Source organism: Eubalaena glacialis, chromosome 7, assembly GCF_028564815.1.
Source record: "Eubalaena glacialis isolate mEubGla1 chromosome 7, mEubGla1.1.hap2.+ XY, whole genome shotgun sequence".
NCBI lineage: Eukaryota > Metazoa > Chordata > Mammalia > Artiodactyla > Balaenidae > Eubalaena > Eubalaena glacialis.
This window is the reverse complement of record NC_083722.1, coordinates 109060705-109072982: the sequence shown is the minus strand read 5'-3', so window position 1 is coordinate 109072982 and position 12278 is coordinate 109060705. Positions and strand designations below refer to the sequence as shown.

The window sequence follows — 12278 nt, the reverse complement described above, 5'->3', positions numbered from 1 at the left end:
GGTTGCCAGGGGCCGGGGGCAGAGGGAATTGGGTGTGGAGTCTGTGATGCACGAGATCCCTTCATCTCACGGGAGGGAAGACTGCAGCTCCTGGAGAGGCCGCTGCTCGCTCGTGACTGTTTGGCACGTTGGCGGCAGAGTCAGGAGTAGGCGCCAGGTCTCCTGATGCCTCATTCGGGGTGTTCCAAGATAGCGTGCTGTCCTCTATTACAAACTGCATCCGGAACCAAAGATTCTTTGCAACTGAAAGTTTTCTAGAGTATCTGGGCCAAACCCAGACTCATACCAGCCTGTGCTCAGGAACTAGAATAAGGCTGGGTGTCAGCAGGAAGCGAAGCCTACCACTTGGTCCTGGGGGAGGAGGGGGGGAGGGGCTGTGTTTGGTCCCTCCTTCTTCCCCCCTTGTCTTGCAGGTGTTGCCTCTCCTTTGCCCTCCTCATCCCTCCTCTGCCACCTGTGGGAACACAGGCGACAGCTGGGATGAAAGATGAGCTGTCTCTCCCTGAGCGCCTGTCTGAATTTTCCAGCTGCCGCTGAAGGCCGTGCTGGGAGCCCACGTCTGCATTCCAAGGGGGAGGTGGCCGCTGTCCGTGCGGGTGGTGCCCCGAGGGGCCTCGGAGACAAGCGTTCTCCTGGGGTCCCTGCCGCCCCGTGAGTCTGGCTCCCTGAGCACGTTCCCTGCTCCAGCTGTGGCCTCGGGAGACCCCAGCAAGGCCCCTCGCTGGGACCCTCAAAGTAGCAAGGACTCATTAGGAATATTTCCCCAGGGCTTGAAACAGCCTTGGACGGCAACCCCTTCCCTCTTTGCGGATGTGCCCCCCTGCCCCGCCCACGGGATGTGCGGCTGGCAGACGTGGAGCATCGGGGGCCTGCCTTGGCGCTCTGCCTCACTGGGGTTAAGCGTGTGACCTAGAGACATTTATTCGATCACAGGGAAGTTCTGGACACAGGCACCTGTGTGAGCCAAAAAGCCCCGAGGAATGAAGGTACGGTGCCTGGAAAGGGTCTTTAGGCGGAGTCACAGGTGCAGGGTAGGACTTACTTGTGCCTCAGTTTCCCCATCTGTGAAATGGAGGTAATAGTAATAGTTCCTCATAGTTTTTTTGGGAAGATTCAGTGAGGTAATTCGTGTAAAAAGCTCAGAGCCATATTTAGCACATACTAAGTGGTCAAGAAACTCTAGCTGTTATATTATTAAGTAGGTATTGTTATTATCCCCCTTCTACCGATGGGGCTCAGAGAAGAGAAATAACTTGTCCAAGACCATAGGTTTAGGAAGGGCTGGAGCCCAGGACTTGAACCCAGGTCTTCTGACCCCAGAGCGCAGGTCTCAGCATCAAGCTGGAGGACAAGTTCTTTCTGTAAGTCCTGGGGAGCCACTTGGGACTGCAAGTGACAGCAGAAGGCAGTCCCCACAACCTTGTGTGGATTGGAGTAGGTCCAAGGCTGCAGCTCTCGTGAGCTAAGAGGAGAGTTCAGCTGAGGGTGGAGGGGCGCTCGGGAGCTTAGGTCCCCACCACCTCAGAGCAGGGCAGTTCTGAGTGGGGACAAGGCCCAGGTGGGTGGAACAGACATAGAAGTAGGTGAAAGTCGTCTGAGAAGGAAGGAAGTCTCAAGGAGGTGAGAGGCTGAGGGTTACGGCGTGGAGGGTGGAGTTCCCAGGTGACCACAGGCTGGGGTACAGGTGTGAACTAGGGAGGGGACACTGAGCCAGGCACCAAGACGTCAGGACATGGGGCTTGGCCCGGAGCTGGCAGAGACGAGGGTAAAAGGAAAGAGGCAGCTGTTGAAAGGCAGAGCAGGTATCAACCCAGGAGGCCTGCAAGCAGGGAGAGAGGTGACAAAACAGGAGCTTTGGAGGTGGTTTCTTCCTCTTCTGCAGGACAGGACGCTGTGGAGAGATGGTGTGGCCCCCGGGGAATACGTAGGGCCATGCTGAGGGCCAGGCCATACAGCCTGGGGCTCATTACCCTCCTTTTCACAATAACAGTAATGGTGATGGTTGTTATAATACAGTGGCAGTGATGCCTCCTCTTTAGATCTTCACTGAGAATGAAGAGCTTTTCGGTCCACAGTCCTACATGATCAGTGTGACAGCCTCTAAAACAGTGGTTCTCAAAACCTTTTGGTCTGAGACCCCTCTGTCCTCATAAAAATGGTTGAAGACCCCTAAGAGTTTTTATTTTTATAAGTTATATCTATCCATAGTTACCACATGAGAAAGTAACGCTGAGAAAAACTTAAAACATCTGTTTTTTAATTCATTTAAAAATAACAATAGACCATTATATGTTAACATAGATAGCACTTATTATGAAAAATAGTTGTTTTGCAAAATATTTAGCGAGAAGAGTGACCAGGTTTTACATTTTTGCAAACATTGTTAACGTCCGGCTTCATAGGAGACGCCTGGATTCTCCTCGGGTTCCGTCTGTTGAAAATGCTGTTTTGGTCAAGTTTAGTGGAAATCCAGGCTCACACAGATAACGTAGTTGGGAAGGAGAGGCAGAACCCTGGGGCTTCTCAGACCAGACTTGGGGAACCGCTGTTCTAGAAGGGGCCTAGGAACTCCTGTCTTATAGCTGGAGAAACTAAGTCCCAGGCAGAGGACCGGGACTCCCAACTCTTTCTGGGTCTGTGTAGCCAGGAGGGTCCCTAAAGGAGGACTGTTCCTCCCGCCCTGTGCTGGTCCCAGAATAGCCAGCACTGAGCCGGCAGGTTTGCCTGGGGCCTGGGGAGGAAGTGCGGCTGGGCGGCCCAGGGGAACAGGGGAGATAAGCCGCTTGGACCTCGGGCAGAAGGGCGGCTACCTGATGTAACCCTCACAGCGCCAGCCTGAGAAACGCGATAGCACGGGCCCAGCCCCCACGCGCCGGGGAGGAACCCTGTTCCCAGAAGTCTGTCCCTGGACACTGCCGTCAACCGCGGAGTTCATTTCCTGGTTAAACAAACATCTATATTAAATGGCCCGGCTGGGCAACGCCCAGGAGCAGCTTCTGAGGAGAGCCCCAGGCACATGGCCCGCCAGGCCTTCTTCTCTGGCTGGCAAAGACACATCCATCATCAGCAGAGTCACTAAAGCAGGACGGCCTGTGCATCCCACCCAGAGTCTGCCCGTCTGGCAGGAGGGCCTGGGAGGGACGTGCAGAGTGGCCCGTGCCCAGAAGTCCCTCCCGACAGCTTCAAGATTGTGACAGTGGTAATGAGGGCAACTCCCGAAGTTCGGAGGGGTGGGGCGGGGATACTCCATCCATCGTCTCATCATCTGGTCCTTGCAGTGGGGGAACACTGACCCCATCTTCCCGATGAGAAGACCGGCGTCGGAGGAGGGCTTGCACTCGGTCACATAGGTGCTCGTGGCCTGGCTGGGGTGTGGATCCGGGCGTCCTCGCTTCCGGCCCTGCTCCCGTTGCTGTGTGCCGTGGTGGGTGCTGCTCTGGGGGCCGGGCATCAGAAAGGGCTGTGGCAGGAGGACTAGCCCGGGCGCCCTGGAGTGCTGGACTCTGCTGCCGCCTTCACAGTGCAGGTAAAGGGTAGGTGTCTCCCAGCTTGAAAGCCCACCTCCTCCAATGAGCAGAGACATGATTTACTGAGCACTTGCCAAGTGCCAGGCACGCTGCCAAGTGCTTCAAGGTTGGAGCTGACTACCTGGCTTTGAATCTTGGCTCTGCCACTTACTAGCAGTGACTCTGGGCAAAAGGTAGGACTTACTTGTTCCTTAGTTTCCTCGTCTGTAAAATGGAGATCATAATAATAGCATCTACCTCCTAGGTTGTTGGGAAGATTCAGTGAGATAATACATGTGAAAATCCTAGAGCCATACTTAGCACAAACTAAGTGTTCAGTAAATGCTAGCTCGTATATTATTAGGTAGGTATTATTATTATTATCATCCTCATCATCCATGTTTTAGAGATGGAGCTCAGAAGAGAAATAACTTGTCCAAGGGCATAGGCGTAGGAAGGGGTGGAGCCCAGGACTTGAACCCAGGCCTTCCGAACCCAGAGCAACAGGTCTCAGCATCAAGCTGGATGAGAAACGAGAGTTGACTCACAGGCCCCTGGAAGATGGGACGTCATCTTGATTCTCGTCTTCATCTTATAGGACCGATCTCCTGACCCCTGTCCTTCCTCTACAAAGTAATTCTCTTTACGGGAGCTTGACCACAGGGTTTTCTTAACTGTTGAGGAAACTGTTGAGGTTTTCTTAACGTATTCCTGGCAGAATACGTTTCCGTTGTGAGGGTTTTGTTTACAAAGGCTTTTTGCGTGTGGGACTCTGCAGGAGTCCCTGCTTGGGAAGTGAGCTGCTCTTGCCCGCAGAGCCCCACGCTAGCCCTGTGGATGCACAAGGCAGACCGGGAGTCATGATGCGGCACCCGTGGAGGGCGGGAGGCCAGGTGAGGCTGGAGGCCTCTGCAGGCCTCACAAGTTTCCCTCCTGCTCTGTGGATGGTGTAACAGCATCACCCACCACAGAGGCGGCAGTGAGAGGCAGGAGGAAGACTGACCATAGGCCCAAGTTCTGCTGAATTTGGGTGGCCTTGGAGAGACTGAAATCTCCAAAACACTGTGCTCTTAGCCAAGAAGCTATTAGGGACACACCAGCTAGGGAAGGGAACTCGTTTATTGAGCACCTACTATGTGCTGGGCACTGTATCTCAATTCCATCCGTTTATTCAAACGTTTCTTGAACATCTCCCGTGTACAAGGGTAACATTAGGTAGTGTGACTACTATAAAGAAAAGTACAGCAAGAAACAGGGTTCGAGCAGAGGTTCTCACCCGAGGTGAGCTCTTGCCCCCCAGGGGACATTTGGCAATGTCTGGAGACACATTCAGTTGTCACAACTTGGAGTGGGGCTACAGCTGTCATCCAGTGGGTAGAGGCTGTAGATGCTGTTAACAGTCCTGCAGCACGTGGGACAGCCCTTGCAGCGAAAGCTGTGTGGCCCAAAATGTCAGTGATGCCAAGGCTGAGAACCCCGGAGTAAGACTGACTCTGGGAGTTCTCTGGGTCGGGTGGTCATGGATGGCCACGTTGAGGATGTGACTTTTGAGCGGAGACCTGAAAAAGTCAGAAGGTAAGAATGAGAAGAAGATCTGGGCAAGAGCATCACAGGCAGAGGCAACAGCAAATGCAAAGCCCGAGTTAAGAGTGCATCATCCCAAACACCAGTGTGTGAGACCGGGTTGGTCATTCTCCACGTATTTCAGGTGAAAAAGCTGAGGCTCAGAGGTCATGGTTTGCCAGCCGTGACACAATTACACGATGCTGGAGCCAGGATTGGTACTTAGGTGTGCTTGATTCCACGGTCTGTTTGCTTTCCTCTGCCTCAACTGCTGCTATCAGAGGAGTGGCTCAGCCTCTACTCTGCAGTTGAGGCCTTTCCCTCCTTGACCCTGTAAATTATTTGTTCTTATTCCATCTCTGGGCACCTGGTTCTGTTCCTCAGGGTACAAAAAGCACAAGCATAATGATAGCAGTTAGTTGTGTAGTGTTTACTGTGTGCCATACACTGTTCCAAGTGTGAGATGCAGATATGGATACAGATACAGAGGGTCTCTATCTGTATATATACACACTCATTTAACCTTCACAATATGCATGTGTGTGAGATACCATTATACTGCTGTGCCCATTTTACAGATAAGGAAATGGAGGTACAGAAAGGTTAAATGACTTGTTTAACTAGTACAAGGCAGAAGCAGGATTTGAGCCCAGACTGCCTGGTTCTGGAGTCCGTGCTCTTAGCCGCAGCCCCGTGCAGCTGCTCCCTCGACAGGCAGTGCGTTTCTGGTCACTGGAGTAGATCATCGCATCTCAAGTTTAATAACACACAGGTTCAGCAGAGAACGGCCTTCAGAGGTCACTTTACTCACATGGGAAGCTAAGGCCCGACCTCGGAAAGTGACTTCTGCAGGGTTGCACGGGAAAGTGGCAGGAGACCGGAAACAAGGAGCCATGCGTCCCGTCAGCGCCCTCTGCTCCACGGTGGCCACCCCGCCCAGCCTCGCCTGCACGGGCCCAGTGTCTTTCCCCATCTGTTCTGTCACTGCCCCATAGTGTCTCTGCTCTTTCTGATCCACCGCAGTGTGTCTGATATCCGGCAGGTTTGGGGCCACAAGGGGTGCTCGTGGCAGAAGGCCCGGGCCTCTGCCTCGGCCCCCACCCATCCTTCCTGTTTATAGGCAAAATCTCAGTTACTGTCGAATCTCACAGGTGTGGAGGCTGGGGTTCAGATGGGTTAAATGGCTCACCTTCTGAGGTTAGCCAGGAGAGTCAGTGCTTCCCAAGTGGTATGAACATTCATTCATTCATTCATTCACTCATTCATTCTTTCAGTAACAAAAGAGGACCAACCCCAGGCTGGGCACTGTCCTGCAGAGGTGCACTTCGCAGGGGGAGGGCCTCCAGGGGTAGATGTAATCGGTATCCTGAGAGGGGGCTGCCCAGAAAGGACACCTAATCCAGCCTGTTCGGGGAGGGGATCAGGAGTGCTCCTTGGAGGAAGTGATAGACACCACGGCTAAGTCTCCAAGGATAACTGGGTGGTGGCCAGGCAGAGAAAGGAAGAATACACTGAGGTGACAGCATGTAAAAAAACAAGAAGAGAGAGCTCGCTTGGCACAGAGAACCGCAGGTTGTTGAAAACCTGCCGGGCTGTGGGCAGAGTCTGCGTGGGTGTGAGGGCGGCTGCTTCCCGAGCACGCAGGCTGCGGCAGAAACTGGGCTGAGCACTAGATGCTGTTAATGTCCACGTTGCAGATGAGGCAGCCGAGGTGCGGCGAGGCTGAAGATCACACAGGTAGTGAGAGCCGGGGTGCACGGAGAAGCCTGTGGAGTTCACCTCCGGCAGCGTGACGGTCCTTCTATAAACCTGACTGACGCTTGTGGAGCTGGGATTCCCCTTCTGCTGCCCCCATGGGTACCGTCCCTCCTGATGGCTCTGTTTCCTCCCACAGGTGGACGGACAGTCCAGAGCCCACGTCATAGCACAGGAACTGCTGTCTTCAGAGAAAGCGTGAGTCCCCAAGCAGCTGCCTGTGGCCTTGAGCTTGTTAACAGAACATCACCCCTCCCCGGCTTCTACAGAATGAGAATTAATGCACACTCAAACCTCTTTCCCCCTGCAGATACGTGGAGATGCTCCAGCACCTACATCTGGTGAGTTAATCATTTTAATTGTCCAAAACTAATCGCCCTTTTACAAGGCTGTGATATAAGGGGCAGAAAAGCAATGAGGAGACAGAGGTGCTTTCCACAAGCAGAGGCACCTGTTCACCGAAGCTTTTCAGGGAAGTCTGTCTCCTGCTTCATGTGCTTCAGGGGGCAAAGAGCACATTCTTTCCATGGAACTACCCTCTGCCTGGGTGGAGGGTACATAGGGGACGTGCTGAGGTTTCTGGAAGGATGTTTGCGGTCTCCTCGACCCTCTTATTGAAGAAGACAGAAGGAGGACAGATGTAGTTCTGGGTCGTAGCTGTGTGTGCAAGTTCAGGTGTGTGGGGTGGGGGCATGCATGTGCGTGTGTGTGTGTGTGTACAGGTGTGTGTGCTCATTGTATGTTTAGGTCTATGTGGAGAAGGTGATGTGTTTGCACAAGGACCAGGCAGCTGGGGTATCAAGAGGCTTTCTCAGTCACCCTGGTATTGGGACAGTAACACCTGAGCCAGTGGGGTCGGGGGAATCCTCTGGATTTTCAGAGGAAAAGAGGCCAGACTGGGGACTGCCTGGATTTCTGGCACTGCCACCCTTCACAACCTGCCAGACTGCCTGGAAGGTCTCCCTGTGCAGTCAGTTCAATTCAGTTCAGCGAACGTTTTTTGGACACTTGCTGTGTGACAAGAGCTGGGGATGGAAAGTCGGATCAGACAGGTCCCTTCTGCAGGGGCAATCTGGCCAGCGAAGGAGACAGGTTGGTGAATGAGTAATTATCCGGAGCAAAAAGGAGTGACTGACAACCTCAGGGAATCTAGGCAGGCTTCCCGGAGGTGGTGACTTTGGGGCTGAGTCATAAGGAAGGGCAAGGGAAGAGGGTGCAGCAAAGATGTGGGAAGTGAGGGCATCTGTCCCATAAAGGCCCTCGTGACCGCTCCCTGCTCGGCTGGGCTCTCTAAGCCATCTGCAGTCTCCTCGTAGGCTGGCACCTGATCCCGCGCTGCTTTGATTCGTCTTTGTGTCTTTCCAAGAATGTCAGAGCTGGGAATGTCCATCCTGAGCGTTTTTTCGGTGGTGATGCAGAGGCCAGTGCCCCCCGGTGACTGAGCCAGGAGGAAGCCCCAGGTCTCCTGACTCCTGATGCGCTGCCGTCCTGTGTTAGTCACGTGTCCCCTCCGCCTTTGGAGCTCTTCGGGGCAGGGGCCTTCCTGCCGGCAGCAGAGCACCGGCACCAAGCCAGGTCTCTGGTCGAATCCTGCTGAGGTCCCTCTCGGTGACATCACCCTGGTGTCATGTTGCCATGTGAACAGAGGCACCCAGGTTCCCGGGAGAGCGGGGATAGAGCACTGCTCTGGCCCTGCACTCCCAGCCCCTCGTTTTTGCCCTTCAGGCGGAGAACTTTGTGTGGGTGATTAAACCCAAAAGCCCTCAGGTGTGAAGCGCAGCCGCCCCAGCATGGCAGGAAGCATCACTCTCCCTTTTGTAATGCTTCTCGCTTGCTTCTGAGCTGGCAGCTTGACAGAGGGGCTGCGCCTTTTTGTTTTATGACTTTGTTAAGAGGGTTCTAACTGGGAAACTTCCATCTCTGTTTGCACTGCTTCCTGCCAGTTGGAAAGATGCTGAAGCCGCTGGTAATCCATAATAATATCCTGAGGAGGGGAAAAAAAGAGCCCATTAAAAAAAAAAAAATCACAACTCAGAAGCTAGTTGTGGGAAATTGTGGCCTGGAGCTACATTGTGATGTTAGTGCTTATGGGGATAGAAGTGGCAGAAACGCCCCAATGTGACTCCAAGTCCTAGCCAGGGACACTAGTCCAAAGGAGACCACAGACTTTGGGGCGTTCTCCACCACTCCCCTCCCTGGGTCTGTGTCTGATTGCTAAGGTTGGCAGGTACTCTCAGAATTTCTCTGTGGAGATCCGCTGCTTTTGAAATCCCAAGGCTGCCTGGTGGTGGGAAGGGCCCAACTGTGCATTTCAAACCTCCCCAGCTACAACAGTCCTCGACTCCATCGTGCTTTTGTTGAGAGGGGGACAGGGATGGCCTCTGGCCTTCTGTGTTAGGGATTCAACTTTGTGTTTGTCAAATGGTAGATAGCGCTACCTCAGGGATTAATAAAATTTCTGGTCATCCAGAAGTGAATTCTTATGGTCAAGATCTTGTTTTTCTACAGCCTATTAACTAAGAATGGATTTTACATATTTTAAACACTTGTGGAAAAAAAGGCAAAGAAGAGTATATGACTGAGACCATATGTGGCTCACAAAGCCTGAAATATTTATCATGTCTTTACAGGAAATTTTGCTGACTTCTGGTTTAAAGACTTGCTCTATCCTTCCATGAACCCAGTCATAAATGTATTCATCCACCTGCCCACCTGTGTGTATGATCAATCTCTCATCCACTCATCTAGCCAGGCTTTCACCCACTCATCTGTCCTTCCATCTGTCCATGCACCTAATGATATGTCCATCCACCCATCCAGCCAGCCAGTCATTCATCAAACTCCCCGTCCGCCCATTCATCCATTCATCCGTTCATCCGTCCATCCATCCATCCAGCTATCTATCTGACTTACCTGTTCCTTCTGGACAGAACATCACAGGATGTTTACAACACCATAGACACTGAGATAGGCCTTGGATCCCCAAAGAGGGAAAAGGCCCCCAACCTGCCCTTGAGTAGGTCTCCTTTTTCTGTTGAGGGAAAGGTTGGAGGAGGGGAGGAGAACTATATATGTGAACAGTTGTGCTACTCTGTGGTAAGTATAATTTGTGCAAAAGTCTGCACGAGCATGGGGGACAGAGAGGCTTATTCCCCTTTGGGGTATCCAGGAAAGTTGGCAGAAGAGGTGCCACTGACATGGACTTTGAGGGAGCCACCAGGCCAAGGTGGTGGAGGAGGGCAGGTCGTCAGCATAAGAACACTCACAAGCCTAAAGGAACGTGATATGTGTGGAGAACAGGGCACCATCACACGTCGTAAGAACATGGGTACGTTTGGAAAGGCAGGTTTCCAAGTGGGTCAAGTGATGGGCCCAAAACCAAGGTTAGGACCAAACTGAGATGTACCTAAAATGCCAAGCTAGAGGGCTCCTGCTTTTCCTTGCATATAATGGGTCATTGGAGATTTTAAACTGATGTGGTCCCTAGACACCTTTAATTCTCTGTTTTCTCATCTAAAAAAAAACCCCTCTCCTAGTGTAACCAAAAATGGGGTCTGGCTGCTCGCCACTCAAAAGCCAATGAAGAGACCACGTTTGTGGAAAGGAAAGTTTGCTTTATTTTGGATGCTGGCAACTGGGGTGGGGTGTGACAGAGTGCGGACGCCTATCCAAAGGCCGACTCCCCACAACTGACAGTCGGGGGCAAGAGCTTTTATAGACAGAGGGAGGGGGCTATGTGCAGAAACAGCACAGTCAGCTCTGACAGTCATCTTGAAATTGGTCTTCAGTGGTCTGACCAGCAGCATCTTGATTGTATTAGGTACAGTTAATCTTCAGTTCCAGGTTCGGTTTGTTTCCATCTCTTTGAGGCCAGTTCTCAGAATTGTGGCAGCTTATGTCATGGCTACAGCCTGGTCATCATGTAGTTAACTTCTTCCACCTGGTGGGCATTTCAGTATCTGTAAGACAGCTCACAGGATATGGCTCAGGATATCATCTATAGCCCTTAAGGAGGAACTAAAGGTCCTTGACTATGTTTACTGACTAAACTATTATTATTTGGTCTCCTTTGACTGTTTTCCTTTGTTTCTGCATTTTCTCATTTCTCCGATTAAACTTATTCTTTGGCCAAAATTTTTCCACAGACAAAAGGCAGGCTGAGGACATGGGGTAGGGGGTGGGCAAGGACCATAGGGTCCTGCTCCGTTTCACTAGCAGTTGCAGAAAATTCCTACCATGGGTCCCTCCTTTGGGCCGAAGCATTGTAGGCCTGTGCATAAGCCAGTCTGCTGACTGGGAGAGGTGACTCTGGAAGCTGTCACCATCTGAGACCCCAGGAGGAGGTCCCTCACTGAAGAGGCCCTGTGCGATCTGGTCCTCATCCACGTCTGCGCCCTTTCCTCTGACCACTTTATCCTTCCTGCACCCCAGCCTCACTGGCCTTCTTGCTGTCCTTCAGGTGCTACAAACGCAGTCACGTTGCATGGGTTTTGCACTTGTCCTTTCCTCCGCTGGCATGTCCTGCCCCTGCTCTTCTCACAGCCAAGTTCTTCCTTCTCATTCTGGTCTCAGTTCAAGTGTCAAAGAAGTGGTGCCCAAAACTTAGTGGCATAAAACAACCATGTTATGATGTTCACAGATTTTCCGGGCCAGGAATTCGGACAGGGCAAGGTGGGGAGAGCGTGTCTGTGCTCCATGATGTCTGGAGAAGACTAAAATCAAGGAGTGACTTGATGGCCAGGGACTGGAATCAACCAGAGGTGCCTTCACACCAACGGCCGCTGCTCGGTGCTGGCTATTGTCTGGGACCTTAGCTGGGCTGGCGGCCAGAACACTTACTGGTAGTCTCTCTGCATGGACAGGTTTTGGCTTCCTCACAGCATGGTGGTTAGATTCCAAGAGTGAGTGTCCCAAGAGGGAGCCAGGAGGAAGTACATGACATTTTTATGATGTAGCCTTGGACAAAGCCAGGTCATAAAAGTAGCACCACTACTACCACACTCTGTTAGTTGAGACAGTCACAAAAGTCCACCTTCGCTCAAGGGGAGGGAACATAGTCTTCACCATTCAGTGGGAGGAGTATCATGAATACAGGATGGCTGCTGTATTCTAGCCATCACATCTGTGTCCCAGGCAGGAAGAAGGAAATGGGGGGAATCAAAAGGTTACGCTCCCGGCTGAGTTAGTCTACTTGAGACCAATTTCCTGAAAGCCTCGCTGGACAACTTCTGCTTTCATCTCATTGGGCACTCCTAGTTGCAAGGGAAGCTGGGTCAACTGGGAGTCATTTGGTCAAAGTTGGGTTCAAGTCAGCGGCTGTATTTCTTGTGTGTTTATTCTGGGGCCCAGTCTGAAGGTACAGCAGGTACCCGGGGGAGGCTATTCCCAGGGTGATGGCAGGAGAGCAAGTAGAAACACCAGAGGGCTCCTAAGATTCACGCTCACAACTGGCGC

General features: G+C 52.3%; 1 protein-coding gene across 1 annotated transcript in view; it reads left to right on the top strand.

Moving 5' to 3' along the window:
- Positions 1–12278, top strand: part of FGD5 (FYVE, RhoGEF and PH domain containing 5) — a 115046-nt gene that overhangs the window by 57819 nt on the left and 44949 nt on the right. The window contains exons 4-5 of the mRNA XM_061197318.1: positions 6964–7022; positions 7135–7165. Coding sequence (XP_061053301.1) covers positions 6964–7022; positions 7135–7165 — 90 coding nt within the window. The remainder of the gene's footprint in view (positions 1–6963; positions 7023–7134; positions 7166–12278) is intronic.